General features: G+C 43.1%; 1 protein-coding gene across 1 annotated transcript in view; it reads right to left on the bottom strand.

Moving 5' to 3' along the window:
• The window catches only part of LOC124544641 (cardioacceleratory peptide receptor-like), a 456,935-nt gene extending 436,687 nt beyond the window's left edge, over nucleotides 1-20,248 (bottom strand). The window contains exon 1 of the mRNA XM_047123254.1: nucleotides 20,139-20,248. Coding sequence (XP_046979210.1) covers nucleotides 20,139-20,172 — 34 coding nt within the window. The 5' untranslated portion in view covers nucleotides 20,173-20,248. The remainder of the gene's footprint in view (nucleotides 1-20,138) is intronic.
• Nucleotides 20,249-21,110: the final 862 nt, after the last annotated feature.

Here is a 21,110-nt window from a genome sequence, read left to right as displayed (position 1 = left end):
ACGCATGACCTGTTTCTCCTTCACAGCTCGCAACAGGTTACTGCAGCATCCGTTCGACTGTATTTTCCGGCAGCTAGCGTGAGTGGTTCCTGCCACAGCTTCTTGCCGCTACATTACTTGCGCGAATCCACGAACCTGACCGTTGTGTGCTTCCGCCAGATCAAGATCAAACTTGCGGAGATAAACGGGGCCGAAGGAGGAAAGTGGAAAACGAAAAGCGGGGGTGTGATAAAAAAAAAGAAACTGGAGAGGGGAATTCCACGGGGTTTCTCAGCAGAGGGAGCGAGTGACCGGAAGTGACGCACGGGTCTAACACGATAAGCTGTCGGTCCGGGCTAATTCCAATTTCCGTCGTCGGCGGCGCTGCTGGCGCTCGTCGGTTTTCTATCTGCTGGCGGCATCCGGCAGGGAGAGTCGGGAGGAGAAGGACTCAGGGGAAAACGAGAGGAAAGGGAGGGACCGGGTGAAGACGAGCAGCCGCTTATCTCGACTGCGGGAGCGTTGTTCTGTTTCAGCAGCGTCAGTATGGTCCCCGGGCTGCAAGGGCGAAGGTGTCGGGGATGGATTTTTCTATAACTCCATCTGCAGCGGTGGAACAAAAGAATATCAACAGCCTCGTAGAACTTCACGATTTCCGGAGCTTGTTTTCTGACTGATCTGTACTTCACTTCCTTACGTCTTCTGTCTTGCACGGGACGTTGGAAGCGTTGTAAGCATTTTTGAGTGTATACAGGGTGGTCCATTGATCGTGACAGGGACAAATATCTCACGAAATAAGCATCAAACGAAAAAACTACAAAGAACGAAACTCGTCTAGCTTGAAGGGGGAAACCAGATGGCGCTATGGGTGGACCGCTAGATGGCGCTGCCATAGGTCAAACGGATATCAACTACGTTTTTTTAAAATAGGAACCCCCATTTTTGTTACATATTCGTGTAGTACGTAAAGAAATATGAATGTTTCAGTTGGACCACTTTTTTCGCTTTGGGATAGATGGCGCTGTATTAGTCACAAACATATGGCTCACAATTTTAGACGAACAGTTGGTAACAGGTAGGTTTTTTAAATTAAAATAGAGAACGTAGGTACGTTTGAACGTTTTATTACGGTTGTTCCAAAGTGATACATGTACCTGTGTGAATTTATCATTTCTGACAACGCATGCTATTACAGCGTGATTACCTGTAAATACCACATTAATGCAATAAATGCTCAAAATGATGTCCGTCAACCTCAATGCATTTGCCAATACGTGTAACCACATTCCTCTCAACAGAGAATAGTTCGCCTTCCGTAATGTTCGCACATGCATTGACAGTGTGCTGACGCATGTTGTCAGGCGTTGTCGGTGGAGCACGATAGCAAATATCCTTCAACTTTCCCCACAGAAAGAAATACGGTGACGTCAGCTCCGGTGAACGTGCGGGCCACGGTATGGTGCTTCGACGACCAATGCACCTGTCATGAACTATGCTATTCAATACCGCTTCAACCGCACGCGAGCCATATACCAGACATCCATCATGTTGGAAGTACATCGCCATTATGCCATGCAGTGAAACATCTTGTAGTAACAATGGTAGATCATTACGTAGGAAATCAGCATACATTGAACCATTTAGATTGCCATCGATAAAATGGGGGCCAATTATCCTTCCTTCCATAATGCCGCACCATACATTAACCCGCCAAGGTCGCTGATGTTCCACTTGTCGCAGCCATCGTGGATTTTCCGTTGCCCAATAGTGCATATTATGCCGGTTTCGTTACCGCTGTTGGTGAATGACGCTTCGTCGCGTGCAAAAAATCTGTCATCGTCACGTAATTTCTCTTGTGCCCAGTGGAAGAACTGTACACGACGTTCAAAGTCGTCGCCATGCAATTCCTGGTGCATAGAAATATGGTACGGGTAGCATTGTCAACACCGATGTTTTTGAGATTCCCGATTATCGCGCAATTTGTCTGCTACTGATGTACGGATTAGTCGCGACAGCAGCTAAAACACCTACTTGGGCGTCATCATTTGTTGCAGGTAGCAGTTGACGTTTCACATGTGGCTCAACACTTCCTGTTTCCTTAAATAACGTAACTATCCGGCGAACGGTCCGAACACTTGGATGATGTCGCCCAGGATACCGAGCAGCATACATAGCACACGCCCTTTGGGCATTTTGATCACAATAGCCATACACCGACACGATATCGACCTTTTCCGCAATTGGTAAACACCCCATTTTAACACGGGTAATGTATCACGAAGAAAATACCGTCCGCACGGGCGGAATGTTGTGATACCACGTACTTATACGTTTGTGGCTATTACAGCGCCATGTATCACAAAGCGAAAAAAGTGGTCCAACTAAAACATTCATATTTCTTTACGTACTACACGAATATGTAATAAAAAATGGGGGGTTCCTATTTGAAACAAAAAAAAGCGGTTGATATCCGTTTGACCTATGGCAGCGCCATCTAGAGGGGCAACCATACCGCCATCTGGTTTCCCTCCTTCTACGTAGTTTTTTCGTTTGATGCTTATTTCGTGAGATATTTGGCCCGGTCACTATCAATGGACCACCTTGTATACTGTCTAAAATTTGAACTGTAAGAAACATACCACTGAGCTGCTCAAAAAATTATGTTCAGGTACTTGTACTCTTCACATATTTGCTAGTCTTGCTAGGAAGGAGGATTGGGTTCAATGTCCGGTCGAAATCGAGGTCATTAGAGACGGAGCACAAGCTCAGATTGTTTCAGGGATGGGGAAGAAAGTCATACGTGCCTTTTCAGAGGAAGCATCGAGGCATTTGCTTAGAGCGATTTAGGGAAATCACGGAAAACCTAAATATGGATGACTGTACTCGGATTTGAACTATAGTCCTCCTGAACACGAGCCCAGTATGCTATCCGCTCCCCAACTTGCACGGTGCTAGTCTTGGAAGCAAACGAATCAACTTCCTAACGTATTTTGGATATTTCCATTCGGTAATGGTTTGTATGCCTTATGGGATACCTTTCTCGGGTTACAGACATTCGAGCAGTGAAAATTATATGGAGTGTTCGCTTGCAGTCACGTATCTTGTAGGTACCTCTTCATGGATTTACGCCTTCGCAATATACATATTTTCGTAATTCCAACAATGTGTTGGCATCAGGATCAGAAACTCAATATACCTGTAATTTATTAACTAGGTTTCGATCAGAGCTGCAAATGATATTTTTATTAGTAACTGCTTTTGAACAGTGTAAACAACTAAATAAGACTATCGAATTTTGAATGTATTACGTCAGTCGTAATACAGAATATTTGTTATTTTGATATGACGTAAAAACAAACGTATTGTGTACATGCAGGTAGGTCATTAAATATTCCTTCCAATGCTGTAATCTGGCACACAATATGTTTGAAAAACGTTATATTTCATGTCTTGTTAATAACATAGTACCTTCTAATGTAGATACTGATTTGATAATGAATGAAATTGTTCGAAACCAGTCACTAATAAAAATATTATTTGCAACTCTGATAGAAACCCTAATTAATAAATTACAGATGTACATATTTTCAACTAAATTTGTCATAAATAATGCATAATAAGAGTAGCGATGTCCACATCTTCAACATTAGAAGAAAAAATGACACGAGTTATTCATTAGTGAAAACATCGGTGGCTCATAGACGAGTTAAATATGCACTCAAAAAAATCGCTTATCAATTTTTCCATAAACAAAAATATCTGAGAGATATTTAACGATGTTTTGAACCTAAAAAAATCATTTCTCACGGACAACTCCTGTTTTACACATGAATTTTTCTTTAAAACTAGCAGTCTGAAAAACGTAGTTGTAAACGTAGCTGCATGAGTAGTGCCGAAAAAGGTGTTACTGACGTGAAATTTAGACCAAAGTGCAAGTTAGGAACTCTAAAATGGGCAGCATACAGTCAGCCACTGAAACTAATCATGTATACATACCCTTTACCCCAGGTTCGTTCCACATAAGTTCGGTAAAATATTGCTTAAATGATATTAAGAAGATTTAACTAACAGTGCGTCTGTGTCCGTTGTGATGTAATTATCTATTGCCATGTCGGATTTTACAGACTTCAAAGAGGGCAATTTGACGGTATGTCTTCAGTTGGTGTGTCTGTGGCACTAGTCGCAAGCAACGATACCCACGGTATGTTGTTAACTGAGAAAAGGCAGCTGAAGCAGCTGATCAGTTGTTGTCGATGCAACATTTACTGGACGGGCATGAGAGATCAGTGAGACATCGGGGGCAAGGCAGGTTGAGGAGTAGCCATATTTTATGGCTAAACAATACTGACAGACTTCGAGCTGTTGTAGAAAGTTTCTTTAGGAACAAACTGAGGAATGTCTGCAGCTGCGGTACAAGGCGCGGGAGTTCAGGCGTGACCGCTTGCCCATAGGCCACCCATCTGCTGGCAGACAATGGTTTGCAAGTTCGCTGATGGCACGCGGAGCTTCTCGCATTAGACCTGACAACATTCAGGACGCTAGATGGCGTAAACGCTCGCAATATGGAGACTGTTAAGTGCAGTGGCTTACAAGGTTGAGAGCAAGGTAATTTCGAAGAAACGTTGGGTAACAGATGAAATACTTAAATTGATCGACGATAGAAAGAAGTACAAAAATGTTCAGAAAACAACAGTAATAAGTCACTGAGGAATAAAGTGAATAGGAAGTGTAGAGAAGCAATTGTTACAGGAAAATGCGAAAAAAACGGAAAAAGAAACAGTTGACGGTAGGACTGATGCCGTACGCAGAAAAATCAAAACAGCCTTCGGTTGCATACATCAAAATTATGAGTACATTACGGAATTCAATGTTAAATGCAGAGGACAGGTGGTGGTGGTGGTGGTGGTGGTGGTGGTGGTGGTGGTGGTGGTGATTGGTGTTTAACGTCCCGTCGACAACGAGGTCATTAGAGACGGAGCGCAAGCTTGGGTTACGGAAGGATGTGGAAGGAAATCGGCCGCGCCCTTTCAAAGGAACCATCCCGGCATTTGCCTGAAACGATTTAGGGAAATCACGGAAAATCTAAATCAGGATGGCCGGAGACGGGATTGAACCGTCGTCCTCCCGAATGCGAGTCCAGTGTGCTACAGAGGACAGGATGGATAGGTGAAACGAGTATACTGCAGGGCTTTACGATGGGGAGGAAATGTCAGATGATATGGGAATAAATGGGAACCGATAAGGAAAACACAGCGAATGCAGTATTATAGTCAGAATTTAACAGCACTTTGGAGGCTTCTTTTTAGACATATTTTAGATTTTAAAAATCATTGGCGAACTGGTAACAAAACGACTATTCAAGTTGGTACAGTAGAGCCTTTGACACTGCAGACTTACAGAAAAATTATACACACTACCCAGAAGACAGCAATGGCAGGTAAGTGCAAGAAGTGTCCAAACAATCTGCTTAACAGTTCATGTATTCGAGTTGCTGACAATAATAATATACTGAAGAACGGGAAATAAAATTGATGATCTGTTAGTTGAAAATGCATTTGGCTTTAGGAAAGCTAAAGGCACCAAAGAGACAGTTCTGACGTCACGTCTGATAATAGAACCAAGACTTAAGAAAAAGCGAGACACCTTCATAGGATTTATAAATTCGCAAAAACAGCAATGAAAATGATGTTCAAGAACCAAGAAGGAAAAATATAGAATACCAAGAACAAAGTGCTCAGATTGGAAAGGATGCAAAACAGGGACTTACTCTTTCGAGTCTACTGTTCTCTCTATACGCCGGAGAAGCGATTAAGGAAAGAAAAGAAATGTCCAGGAGCGGGATTAAAATTCAGGGTGAAACAGTGTCATACACTCCTGGAAATTGAAATAAGAACACCGTGAATTCATTGTCCCAGGAAGGGGAAACTTTATTGACACATTCCTGGGGTCAGATACATCACATGATCGCACTGACAGAACCACAGGCACATAGACACAGGCAACAGAGCATGCACAATGTCGGCACTAGTACAGTGTATATCCACCTTTCGCAGCAATGCAGGCTGCTATTCTCCCATGGAGACGATCGTACAGATGCTGGATGTAGTCCTGTGGAACGGCTTGCCATGCCATTTCCACCTGGCGCCTCAGTTGGACCAGCGTTCGTGCTGGACGTGCAGACCGCGTGAGACGCCGCTTCATCCAGTCCCAAACATGCTCAATGGGGGACAGATCCGGAGATCTTGCTGGCCAGGGTAGTTGACTTACACCTTCCAGAGCACGTTGGGTGGCACGGGATACATGCGGACGTGCATTGTCCTGTTGGAACAGCAAGTTCCCTTGCCGGTCTAGGAATGGTAGAACGATGGGTTCGATGACGGTTTGGATGTACCGCGCACTATTCAGTGTCCCCTCGACGATCACCAGTGGTGTACGGCCAGTGTAGGAGATCGCTCCCCACACCATGATGCCGGGTGTTGGCCCTGTGTGCCTCGGTCGTATGCAGTCCTGATTGTGGCGCTCACCTGCACGGCGCCAAACACGCATACGACCATCATTGGCACCAAGGCAGAAGCGACTCTCATCGCTGAAGACGACACGTCTCCATTCGTCCCTCCATTCACGCCTGTCGCGACACCACTGGAGGCGGGCTGCACGATGTTGGGGCGTGAGCGGAAGACGGCCTAACGGTGTGCGGGACCGTAGCCCAGCTTCATGGAGACGGTTGCGAATGGTCCTCGCCGATACCCCAGGAGCAACAGTGTCCCTAATTTGCTGGGAAGTGGCGGTGCGGTCCCCTACGGCACTGCGTAGGATCCTACGGTCTTGGCGTGCATCCGTGCGTCGCTGCGGTCCGGTCCCAGGTCGACGGGCACGTGCACCTTCCGCCGACCACTGGCGACAACATCGATGTACTGTGGAGACCTCACGCCCCACGTGTTGAGCAATTCGGCGGTACGTCCACCCGGCCTCCCGCATGCCCACTATACGCCCTCGCTCAAAGTCCGTCAACTGCACAAACGGTTCACGTCCACGCTGTCGCGGCATGCTACCAGTGTTAAAGACTGCGATGGAGCTCCGTATGCCACGGCAAACTGGCTGACACTGACGGCGGCGGTGCACAAATGCTGCGCAGCTAGCGCCATTCGACGGCCAACACCGCGGTTCCTGGTGTGTCCGCTGTGCCGTGCGTGTGATCATTGCTTGTACAGCCCTCTCGCAGTGTCCGGAGCAAGTATGGTGGATCTGACACACCGGTGTCAATGTGTTCTTTTTTCCATTTCCAGGAGTGTAGATAAGATAGGCTGCTGAAACTGGCAACCTGAGTGAATGACAGGAAAAACTGCCTGTCCTCTTGTAAGGAATGGTCAAATTAATGACTACAGCTATAGATTGAGAGTAAGAAAGACCTAACGAAACAGACTAAATAAAGCAACCTTTTTACCACCTGAATTGCGTACCACCTTATTGGCCCGCAACCCACACAACGTAACTTACTTACGGGTCCTCTAATCACTTTTCGGTGCAGTCGTTTGATGACGATGACGTATGGTTTGTGGTGCGCTCAACTGCGCGGCCATCAGCGCCCGTACGAAGTCCCAGTTTTTACACAGTTCAGTCGAGCCACTGTCATGAATGATGATTATGGTGATGAAATGATGAGGACACCACAAACACCCAATACCCGGGTGGAGAAAATCTCCAACCTGGCCAGGAATCAAATCCAGGACACTGTGATCCAGAGGTAGCAACGATAGCCACTAGAACACGAGCTGCGGACACAGTCGTTTGACTATTCAAAATCGGTATCACAAGTGACGACTGCTGTGTACCACACTTGCTCCAGACGCAAATTAATACCGCGGTACCATAAATATCAGGAAACAATTTATTAAAGATGAGATGGTCCTCAACGCTTACAATAAGTGACATTTCAAAATGTTAGCTCTCTCGTTAGTATCTGAGACAACTAATGCCCATAAAGCAAATCATTCCGTAATCCATATTCAGAACTAATTTCTTTGGAATAAGAGATTTTTCAAGAACATCTGAACTCCAAACGTTATATGATAATTCCAAGTATTCTTGCACTTTAAAAGGTTTTCCAACGACCTATCCACCATCGTTCTCTTGGCAGGTGATTTTTTTATAAACTGCAGTTAAGAGTGTCAAGCGCTTTCGGACACCTCACCGTCAACAACGTGTCGCTAGTAACATCACTTTGTTCATGACGACGCATGGATCTATGTGCAGTTCGACAGCCCTCATTGCCTTGTCGTTAGATTTAGATGTTAACCGTTTCAATTCCTTCATTGTAATTGTATTTGAGATAATCTGAACTACCTGTTGTAGTAAGCTGTGCCTTCCTGTCTTTGAAAGACCGGGTCATTTTTGTCTTGTAATAAGTGCTCAAACGAAATGTTTTAAAACTTTTCTTCAGAGCTGCCTTTATAACTGAGAAGCAGTTTAACTTTTGATAAATTAACAGCCAACTGTCACCAGGGCTTAAGTCAGAATAAGATTGTCTAAAGGGTCGGGTTGGGATCCAGTCGGACCTTGATAGCTGATTGCAATGAAAAGGTTGCTAAGCAAGCCTTATCATTGTCATAATTGTTCCCTAATTTGTTTAACCTTTAAGCATAGGTGTGCATCTTAACCCCAAACCATTCGACATACAGTTTCCGAATTAAAAAAAAAAATTACGTCATCTGTTTCTCTTGCAAAAGCTTATGCATTTCATAAATTTGTTAATTTGTGGAGAAAACAAATTTATGATTATATATTGTTAAATAAACTGGTGCCGGCCGCGGTGGTCTAGCGGTTCTAGGCGCTCAGTCCGGAACCGCGCGGCTGCTACGGTCGCAGGTTCGAATCCTGCCTCGGGCATGGATGTGTGTGATGTCCTCAGGTTAGTTAGGTTTAAGTAGCTCTAAGTTCTAGGGGACTGATGACCACAGTAGTTATGTCCCATAGTGCTCAGAGCCATTTGAACCTTTTTAAATAAACTGGTAGTGTGAAAAGTTTGGTGTCACTTCCAGACACCACACTTGCTAGGTGGTAGCCTTTAAATCGGCCGCGGTCCGTTAGTATACGTCCGACCGGAGTGTCGCCACTATCAGTGATTGCAGACCGAGCGCCGCCACACGGCAGGTCTAGTCTAGAGAGACTCCCTAGCACTCGCCCCAGTTGTACAGCCGACTTTGCTAGCGATGGTTCACTGTCTACACACGCTCTCAATTGCAGAGACGACAGTTTAGCATAGCCTTCAGCTACGTCATTTGCTACGACCTAGCAAGGCGCCATATTCAGTTACTATTGATATTGATATTGAGAATCATGTACCGTCAAGAGCGACGTTCATCATTAATGGATTAAAGTTAAGTATCAAACTAATTACGTCCACTTTCTGAATTCTCATTCCTTGTCATGTTCCAGACCTCACGTCAGTATAGTTCTTCCCTCCTCACGCCAACCTGCGTGAGCTAAAACGCGTGCATTTCGGCCTCCGCTCGTAACACGGTGTTGGCTCTTCTGCTAACACAAAAAAAAGAAAGTTGGATTGGTAGGTCCTCCCTTGCACGTTTTTCTTAATACAAGTAAATACCACGTCTCAGTCAGGTCTGTTACATTATCATTACATACATTCAGATCACTTTTTATTCTATTAACTTTCTTACTCTGCCTCGTATCATAATTACTGTCATTTATTAAGTATCAATGATGATTAAAAAATGTCAAAGTACCTAGTTCGATGCAGTAATGAGAAATATTATGTGTAGATTAGCAAAGCTGTAAAATCTCACCAATCTAACTTCTAACTTCTGAAACCAAGTTCAGATTTTTTAAGTTTGGTGGGTGAATGTCACGGTTGTTAATTGATAATGTATGCATAATACTGAAAATTTGCATGCCTTTTTCATTTAATATGAAATTGATTCTGCAATTAGAGGTTGATAACGGTTTGAATTTCATTGGCAATCTTTTTACTAAAGTATATCTCGTCACAGTAACGCCACCTCGTCCACAACCGGGGAGCCACTCGCACAAAGGTAGAGGTCACGCTGGTAGGCGGTGAATAATCTACGGTGCGAAAATAAATAGCAGCACCGGTGTGACAGAGCATTCCTGGTTCGCACTCACGGAGTTGAGTGATCACCGGTCTCAGGTCCTACTTTGTTGAATTAAGTGTATGAGCTTGTTAACACCCACTGCTTTTCGTTTGAGGTTACCGAGGTTGTACATATTAAATTTATAGCTTAGATCCAAAAGGTATTGCTAGCACACGATTACTTTTGTGTACCAGTGTGAACTTTTAGTCACAAGGGATTTCACAGTATACAATACCTCAAATTTTTATACAATTTTTGGTGTAATTGTATGCTATGATGTTGGCAGTTGCTGACGAAATGTGATGAAAGTCGCTTGGCGATGTAGGTAGTACTAATGGCAAAACATTATGACTCGTTGTTGAGAAGGAGCAACTGACCGAAAAATACGGACGTCCTCATTTCTTAAATTACTTTTACCATCGCCATCCTCCTACTTGTTGTAACTTTTTCCTTATAGACTTTGATTTTTATTCCAGTTTTGCTGATGTGCAATCTATCGGCGGAAGTTGCTAGGAACCAGCTGGAGGCGATATATCAATTATTCGTGACGTACATATTCTGGTCCCGTAGCTGAATCTCTGAATGTTCGTGAGAGTAGTTACATAGCTACAACCTTCTTAGACTGACTTCAAAATAGTCAGAGATTTAACCATGTCTCATGGATCAAAGCGAGGCTTGTGATCCTTTGCTATTTCGCATGTGAACAATGCAGAGAAACTGTATTCACCAATAAACAATTCAGTTTAAATCTCGAGCAATACATGATATAATTCCTCTTTAACGCTACACATCGCCAAAAGTGCGTGATATCTGGCTGCGCCCACTTGTGAAAATTTGTATGACACTACGAACGCAGAGGAACGGACGGACGGAACATTTCAACACATTGTGCATAAATAGACCGAGAACGCCATCACTGTTCGATTGCCCTATTCGCGATAAATTTCTCGAACCACTAATAACCGTAAAATACTAGGCATAACAGTCCAGAGCCCTTTAAAGTGGAAGGGTGCCAATACTAGTAATATTGAAACCATGTGCCAGGCAGAGTTTAACTGGAAGAATATTAAGGAACTCAAATCCATCCACTAAAGCAGTGGGTTACAAAACACTCGTGCCACAGACCATAAGTATTGCTCATCAATCTGGGAACATTATCAAGTTGACAAATAGAAGAGAGAAGATTCAACAAAGTTCGAGAGCGTAAGGGAACGATTAACAAATTCTAGTGGCAGAAATTTTAATATTTTCAACGTTTTGCGGCCCTGTCACCAACTGTATAAATATTAATTTTAAATTAACAACAGCCTCAGTTGAAATGTTTACCTAGATTTACCTAGGTTTCATTTGGTATAACCCAACCTTCATCAGAGTAAAAGAAACTTTTATAGTTTTTGACGTTGTCTATTATGGACAAATCGTAGTTCCTTTTATTCTGAAGATGGTTGGGTTATCACAACTGAAACCTAGGTAAACATTGCAACTGACGCTGTTGTTAATTTAAAATTAAAATTTCTAGTGGCAGAGGTTACCAGAGAGCCGTTGTACAACACAGAGAGGTTGTAAACCTGCCGTCGACTTGAAAAATATTACAAAACGTTCAATTAAAATTTTGAGACGAGTCTTACTCTGATTTTCAGCTAATATTCAGATATGTCACCATGACAACGCAATCTGAGAAGAAATTCTAACGGCAACGATAGTGCTCTCCAAGTGCAAGAGGAATTTCACGTAAAAGCTCCTGAAAGAAACGGGTTGATAAGTTCTGACCAGAACTGCTGTTGCGTTAATGCATGTCTAGTTAACGACCTTCATGTTGTGGACAAAATCCGTGCTATCAAAACAAATAACTCAGAATGAGACCTTTCAAATCCTAACAAACTATGGCGAAATTTATGTATACGGTATTGATCTGAAGGCGTCATTGCTCCGAACTATGTACATCGGCTTACCTGATGGCTGTAAATCCTACGAAAGACAAGAATTGAATGATGGCGAAGCAAAGGAAATGGATTTCCCAGTGAAACAAAACAGTTAAAAAGAACCAGGTTCATGAGGAAACCGAGTACTGGTGCATACATAATATCCACGTGGTTGGAAAGTTCAAAAAAGGAAACTTCTTAATCTGATGAAAAGGTTAATTCAAAGTTCTCTAGAAACAGTTTCTGGTGTTCCAAAAAAATTCTTTACGAGATAGGAAACCTGATGTATGTGATTAAAATTTGTCTCAATACTGCATCACAATTTATCAGTAGCGTCTGCATGTAACAAGACCAAAAAATAATGAAATTAAATCGCTCTTCCTACCTTTAACTGAGAGAGAGAGAGAGAGAGAGAGAGAGAGAGAGAGAGAGAGAGAGAGAGGGACTGATTTGCTCGAGGGTTCATGGATATGAGAAGCACAACTACATATCTGTATTCACGTGGGCTCATGTTTTCTCACCTAACACAAAGGAATATTGTGTTCAATCCAATTTAAACAAGCAAGTGACGCGAGAAATCAGCTCCCAAGAAACATAAATAAAAAAGAAGATCACGTCCAGTCGGAACTATGAGTGCAGTACGGTCGAAAATGCGGTTTAAGCCATGAACATAAAGCGGACTCAGCCAGTCATTATGAAACGGCAGATCAGCGTCCACACAGAATCTAGCGGCCAAGTGTGTCTACTGCCTTGACTACGTTCTCCCTTGATAGCGTAACCTCTGACTGGCTCTCAAAAATCAAGAGACGTTGAGTTCCACGAGATATTCCATGCACGGCAACACAGAGATGACTGTTGCATTCAACCAAGTCAGAGCACTGTACTATGGAAGGTAACAGAAGACAGGCGCAGGCCGCACTTGCACGCATGTAAAAGGAGGGGTAACACGTAAGGTGCACACGAAATATTCTTGACGTCATCTGCTTTGTTGAAGACTGGAAGAGCTGTCTATAGACTTTCACATCGTTCGGTTCGCAACACGCAAGGCGCAATGGCGTTGAAAACAATAACATTCGCCTCAATTAGAGAAAACTGGAGGCTACATTTTTTCTTTACTGGGTGATACATTTAGTTCGAAATTACGTCGTTTATGAATGTCGATAATGCTTTCCTTTCGACTAGGCTATGGATAAGGGAGACATTAAAGCGTTTTTAAAAATTTAATTTTGGAACATACTGAAGAATTGGTTCTAACTGTGTTTCCTAATATGCGCTCATCAACTGCTGATTTACAGGCATCAAATTGAAGCCATCCAGCACTGAATCCAATTATGTATACATGTGTATCCAACATTGTTCATTAAGATGTCTCAGCAACATGTTTATTTGTAGAAACTTAGAAAATTGATTTCAGGAGTTGGCCGGTAATTGGAATGGGTGGGTAGCAATTCTAGCAGCACATCAGCGATCTCTCGAAAACGCAATGCTATTGGTACAATTTGTTGTAATAATATGAGGAAGAACGTCATATGGTGGTTAAAGAGGTACTTTAACTGATGACATTCTTGTTTGTTATTACAGGCGTCCAAGTTACCTTTTCATTCTTTTTCAGATATGTCAACCTCATCAAACTTTTGTTCGCAGTGGTAACTTCTTTTACCAGATGATCAATGCGCTGAATGTTTTTCGCATTTGCATTTTTCACACTTAATTTGTAAATTATTGACAGTGATAACTTACTCCGGAGACAAAAATGGTTCAAATGGCTCTGAGAACTATGGGACTTAACATCTGAGGTCATCAGTCCCTTAGAATTTAGAACTACTTAAACCTAACTAACCTAAAGACATCACAGACATCCATGCCCGAGGCAGGATTCGAACCTGCTACCGTAGCGGTAGCGCGGTTCCAGACTGAAGCGCCTAGAACCGCACGGTCACACCGACCGGCTTACTCCGGAGACAGAAAGAGAGAGCGAGAGAGAGAGAGCTGTTATAAGTACGTAACATCGAATATTATAGACAATACTTGTATTAAATCAATAAGAAAGTCCCAGAATATTTTACGAAAGCCAAGGTGAAAAAATGAAACCAGCATGACACGAACTATCTGCTTTACAGATTCTAACTCCATTTTAATGAATTCGCGAAACATTTGACTCCTACATGTCACTACATGTCGTTTAATTGTAACAAATCGTACCTGAAACGGCTGTTTTTATTCATGTTAAATGTGCCGTTGCCTTGAAATAGCACACTTTCATAATATGTAAGCTATGACATGAAAATAGTCAAATACGAAAATTCTTTAACAACAAATATGACATTCGTCATTTCATTACAACAAACTGTACCAATACGGATGCATTTCGAGAGATCCTCGTTATCTGGTTGTTTTCAATCGGCATTTATTCATAGGATACAAGTTATTATACAAGATTCCCGAAATACGACCTTAATTTAAAAACTGCTAAATCCAATATGGCATTTCCCAAGTTACCAACGATGACAGCTGACGTCTTAGGCATACGGTGAGACGTCAAAATAACGTGAGCCTGAGATGTGAGTTTAATGTTACCCTAAAAGGAGTCGGCGCAGATAGCCGAGGCCTTTCAAAATTTAGCGTTGAAATTACGTGCATGTTAAGTTTCAAAAAGGAAATTAGCGAAATTAGAGCGCAGTCAGAGACTCGTGGACAATCGTTCTTTACACAGACCATTCGGGTATGGAATAAGGAGGGGGCAAAATAATTGTGGTGCGAGATGTACCTTCCGGCACAGACTTGTAAAATACGAAACGTCTTTTATTGCAATTTTTTTCTTTCATTTTATGACGAATTCCGACTTTATAGGATCGTCGTCAGGCATTCCTCTCATTCTACTGTAAACTAGTACATAAAATATAAAAAAAATTATAGTGAAATAGATACCGTTCAAGGACGTAAAAACGTAATAAAACTGCGATAAACAAACACATTTGATCCTGAACGATACTAAAAGAATGCGCAGGGCCATTTAAAATGTGTTTGATGGGCAGGATTCTCAGCTCGAAAAGCGAATGTTGGTGCCGGCGGCGCGGTACTCTAAATTGACAACAATAGGATTAACAGGAGATTCTCAGATGCTCATTTATCATCATTTGTGGAACTGGCAGGCTAATTCGTCTGAGTAATTTACATCCGTTTTAAAGCCAGTGGAGGACCATCGTGGAGAATAAATCACAGCAATGAAGGGGAGGAACAAAAGGGCTTCGCCATTTGTCAACCGCAGTCTGAACGGCTGCTTATCGAATTAACGGAGACATAAACTCTTGTGAGAAGTCAAACTTCGTAACTGCGTCCCAGCGGTTGGTGAAGCTGAATGTCTGGGAGCTAAAACAACACACACAGTCTCTCTCTCTCTCTCTCTCTCTCTCTCTCTCTCTCTCTCATACACACCCACCCACCCACCAACATGCACACACGTACGCGGTGCCCTGCGAGTAGTTTCTGGAAAAGTATTACTAAGGAGACAATTGAAATGCCAGTTATACCAAATCTCTTTAATCGGAATGTGGGTTTACTGTGAGTGCTGCTTGGCAATCTTCATCGGAAAGCTTAAAACAGGAAAGACATACCGCATTTCGAGAGGCAGCTATGGACGGGGACTGTTACATCCGGTGACTGAGGGACTATCGTGAGGATTTAAATGTACAGCGCCGCTGACGAGACGAACTGCGAGACTCCAGTTCTCTTCAAAGTTCCCCTTCTTCACACTCACAGTGAATACCTGCGTACAAATTATATAATCTGCAAACTGACCTTAATAGTCTTGTTCTTCCTCTCTAATTTCTAATCCTGTTACCCTATACTAACAAATTCCACTAACCCTACACCTACATACTCCCCATCATCTCCCAACGAAATTTTAACTGTCTGCCTCTCCCACACAACGAAATACGTTCCGATATTTATCCATTCTATCAACTGTAATTTCATGCCCCCTATCACATGTCATAATGGCTTCCCCCTTTACCTTTCTCTCCCACACATTTTCCCTTTCATATTCCCCCCCCCCCCCCCCCCCCGAAACCCCCTCTCAAGCTACTCCTTTCTCACAATCCATCGATACTTCCTATCAGAGGTCTGTACTTATACACGCGCCTTTCTATCCCACTAAACACCTAAATTCCTCCCGCTACCCAAAAACAATTTTTTCCCACCGCTGGTACAACCTTTATAGAATGCTCAGTGCTCCTCTTGTCATCTTTTCTGCAAAGTGTTTTAAATGTGTTCTTGACGTTTTTACACCAGTTTTTCAGAAAGTAAGTTACGCATTATTATAGCAGGCCGAGTGGTTTTTATTGAATGCTGCGCTACAATTAAAAATGAGATACATGACACTATTTCTCAACACAATGATGAGTTGTTTGTAAACAACGGTCAGAACATTCAGCTAATCCTTCAGTTCCTCGACCATAGAAATCTGTTCCTTGATCATCGAGCCATTCGAAAGCCGCTGTGCGATTACTGCGAATTAGTTCTTCGATTGCCTGGACATTGCCGTCTGTTGTCGACGTCACCGTCCTGCCCTCCCTATAACCATTACCCACGTCTCCCCCGCCCTGGACAAGATGTTGCCACCATTTCGCTAGGGCTGTATGCGACACCACATTCAGTCCACACACCGCCTGAATTCCACTATGAACTTGAGCGCAATTTAGATGTTTCGTCCAGAGGAATCGCACTGTCCCGGTCATTTCAAGTTTGGAGTGCGTATCCAACTGGCGTGCTATTTCACTCCCACAATTTTATGCACCAGTTTTCGTACCGCAGCACAACTGTGTCTGCAGCAAACCATTCTAACAATTCACCACTTTTATTGTGAAATGGTCTTAGAGTGGGATGACTTCTGTGACTCTGAAGTTCTTTCGTATTTTCCTTTTCGCTTTTTTCTGTTATAATTTAAAAGAAAGGAAGGAAATTCAGCGTATTTTACGTAAAAACCTTCATGAAATTTAAAATAATTTGTAAATATTTCTTCATTTAAGTTACTGTTTCCGTACTCGTGTATGTACTAGAGGCTTTCAGTAAGTAATGCAAGACATTTTTTTCTGAAAGCAAGTTAGTTTTATTCAGGATTTCGATACGCCATATAATTCCACACTCTTCTGGCTACAAAACCTTGATTTTTCGTTCAATGCTGTCAGTTGAAGAGCACTGCGCTCTCATAAAGAGTCAGCCTTCAGAAATTGTGAAACGAACCGGATGCCACAAAGGGCGCAGATTCACCATGAGGTGGGGAAACCCACAGACGTCTATTTTCTATTGAGGCATAAGCGCTGTAGTGTGCGAGTGAGACAGACGAGAACCTACGTCATAGGGAATTCCAGTCGAAGGCTTTTGTGCCCAGGGAGACGTAGTAGTGTTCAATATGGCGGACCTAAGATCGGCCACAAAGGGAAACATTTATGAAAACTGTTTAATTCTGTAATAAATCAGGGAATTAAGTCAGTCATTTTGATCTACCATCCTTCATAAATTTTCATGGTGATCCCAATAAAACTCGAATACTGATCATATCTATAATAGTATAGGATTTACTGTTAAAATGAAATTAACAAGTTTTGTAACAAAGACCTGAATGCTAAAATCTGAACGCTTTGGACGATTTAACGATCGACATTTCATATAGAAGCACATTATAAAATGACAGATGTAGTAAACATCAACTTTGTAACTTTATTTGTTTAAAAGATGTAGGAAATTTAAATTATCAGTATTTTCAGATAAGCATCAGGTCATCATTCCCTCCACACAAAACACATTAAACGATGACAGCATGACACCTTATTGAATCATTAGGTAATACAATATTTGTTGTAAAGTTTAGTGCATAATAGTTACTTTTGTTCTTCATTTATTTATCAGAAAGTACATTGGTGCAAGGCTACTGGCCGTGACATCAAAGTTAAGAAGAATATTGTGTTGGTTTTATATAAAAGAATTTAACGTTTATTATGTAATGGATATTATTGTTACTTTATTTAGAGCGTGAAAGTGGTCAAGTTTTGATTATTAAAATATGTTAAAATGTAAAGAAATGTAGAATAAGCTGTAGCCAATCAGATGGAAGGCTTCAGGAAAGGGAATGGGGCTAGTCAGTTGAGCGAAGATGCTCGGCGCGCGGGAAACGCGGTCGGAGACGGGCAGAGGGCAGTTCTGGTCTAGAGAGCAAAGAGTACAGTTCGGCTGGAGGCACCAAAGGGTATACAGTTCGGTTTGAGACGCGAAAGCGGACGGTCGGTCTTAGGCAGCTAGGAAGTGACACGACTAAGAAAATTTCGCGTTGTGTGGTATCGCGGGACTTGGTCTCTGAGCGGTGAGCAGCCGCGCGCCTGTTGTGAACTGTAACTTTGGGCGTAGATAATTTGTATTTCGCGATGGGATTGTGAATGATAGAACTATGTCAAATAGATATGCGCTCGAGTGTAACAGTAACTCTAAATACAACCACCTTCGCTATTAGTTTAATTTCTGAATAAACTTTATTCTAACCAAATCTCAACTGTCTGGCCTACATCATTTCTGGGTCGTTAATTTAGTTCCCGATATTATTATTACTGTTGTTATATGTTATTTTATCTTTGTACATCGCAAACTTGCCATCAGCCAGACAATTTAACCAAATGGTCACAAGTGTCTAATTTAGGGCGTGTAGTGCGACACGTGCGGTTCAACCCCTAGACGAGCCTGAACCAAGACATCTCCACGAAGAGGAACCACATGTGAGCCCGAACATCTTTCGGATGTTAGCTCGCAATGCGACGGCCTTACGCTACGTTACTAGGAGGGCCTGTATGCCGTCTTGGTGCCATTCGTGATCGACGTTGATGCCAACGTCTTGCTGCATCAATAAACTTCCCATCATTCATATACTGCTTCTCGCGAAGTGCATCCTTCATTGGGCCAAACGGATGGAAGTCGGAAGGTGCGAGACCCCAGGAAAACGCAATGGGCCCACATCTTTGAGAAGCCCAACTGCTGGTCCAGAGGGTCAGTGCCAGCAACAGAGACATCCAGTTCAGGAGCGAGCTGTTTGGTCGTGATCGGTCGATCAACTTGAATGACAGTGATAATACTGTACCAACAGCTGTTATTTTGATTTTGTTTTATTAGACGACCAGTTCCGACGCTCCAGTTACGTCATCTTCACGCCCGTCGCAATAATGACACCAAGCACCACTTGCGCATGTGCAAGACAAGGCACCAATATTCGTATCTGGTTCCGTAGATGTCAGAATTTCACGAGCATGAGCATGATGCTGTCAAATGCGTGAAGAAAACACATGAAGTTCGGACATCTACGGAACCAAATACGAAAATTGGTGCCCTGTCTTATACAAGCAAGAGAGGTACTTGGTGTCTTCCATGTGACAGGCCGGAAGATCTCGTAATTGGAATGATGAAATTGTTTGCTTAATAAAATCAAATCAAAATGAGGGCTGTTGGAACAGTATTATTAAATTTCATCGACCAGACGCTGTCCGACGCCCCTCGGCCCAAGATGGAGTTACATTTATCGAATGAGAGTGTCCGCACGTTGCAACACTGCAGGAGTCTCAGCTGTGTGCAGCCGGCCGGCAGGCGGGAGATCGGACAGGTACGTGACAGTGATAGATGTCTCGCCCAACGACTCACCGCGCTTTTAGTCACTGCCAGGTCTCAGAAGACATTCTGGAAGCGCCTAGGAATATCTGAGATGCCCTGGTTTTCGCCAAAAGTAACACAATGACAGATCTCTGCTTGCAACGCACCTCCGTCACAGACGTCATTTTGAAGGTTATGTATAGCGACTCCACCTATCTGAACTTCATGAAGCTATAGAGGTTGAGGTAGGAATATTCTACTACGCCCCACAATAAATTTCGCATTTTTTTCAACCGAAATTGGCGGAGAAAATAATTGTTGCGTTCCTTGTACGAAGCCTTTGGCTGAACAGTGGCTTGAGGGTACCGCTACAGCCATATCCCTGCCCGTATGGGGGGAAGGAGATAAAACAAAGGAAAAGAAGAGACTCCGGCACTTCACCAGAACATGGTTCTCATAGCACTGAGGCGCTAAATCTGCGCTGTATCTGCTGTAGACTCACCGGCGAGCGCGAGGTGCATGATGAAGAAGTTCATGCGCGACTTGCGCGCCTTGTTGACGAGCAGCGCGACGAGCACGGCGGCGTTGCCCAGCACGATGCTGGCGAACAGGATCCACAGCACGGTGAACTGCTCCGTCTGAAACACACAGGCGCCGGCGTAGGGTGACGCGGGGCTGCTGGAACCACCTCACCTCCTCCTGGCCAACACACAAACTTATAGTGTTATTACAGAGTGCGTTGTTTCTAATTTTATGCCTCTCTCTCCACAGTCTGTCTCGGAAGCGTGTTAGAATCCAAAATGAATCACTCTATATTGGAGTGTGCTCTGCTTTGAAACTTCCTGGCACAGTGTATACCAGACCAGGACTCGAACCCAGAATTTTTGTATTTCGCACGGAGTACTCTTACCGACCAAGCTACCTATCCTCTTCTTTTATTTTAGAAGTTTTTCTCATTGGCAGATAAAATTTTTTTGGGGTAAGGATTTTCTTGACTGTCAAACATTTGAGAAACTAAACTCTGCTTGTGCAATTGGAATACCTCATGCGAAATAATCTTCTTCGAAGCTGAGGACAAATCAAACTGTCATCCACTATGGCGACGAAGCAAGTCTAGATATGAAAACCCGTAGGGAGTATAGAAATAACAGATTAAGTAACATCTGCAACGGACGGTAGCAGAAAAATCATTCTATTTTACACATCGCTAATACACCGAAGCGCCAAAGAAACTCATATAGACAAGCATGTTTAAATACAGAGATATGTAAACGGGCTGAATACGGCGCTGCGGTCGGCAACGCCTTTATAAGAAAACGGGTGTCGGCGCGGTTGTCAGATGAGTTACTGCTGCTACAATGGCAGGTTATCAAGATTTATGTAAGCTGGAACGTGGTGTTATAGTCGGCTCACGAGCGATGCAACACAACATCTCCGAGGAGTGATGAAATGGGGATTTTCCTGTACGACTATT

This window comes from Schistocerca americana, chromosome 8 (assembly GCF_021461395.2).
Source record: "Schistocerca americana isolate TAMUIC-IGC-003095 chromosome 8, iqSchAmer2.1, whole genome shotgun sequence".
NCBI classification, from domain to species: domain Eukaryota; kingdom Metazoa; phylum Arthropoda; class Insecta; order Orthoptera; family Acrididae; genus Schistocerca; species Schistocerca americana.
Note: the sequence above shows the minus strand (reverse complement) of the source record. Positions and strands in the feature narration are given on the sequence as shown.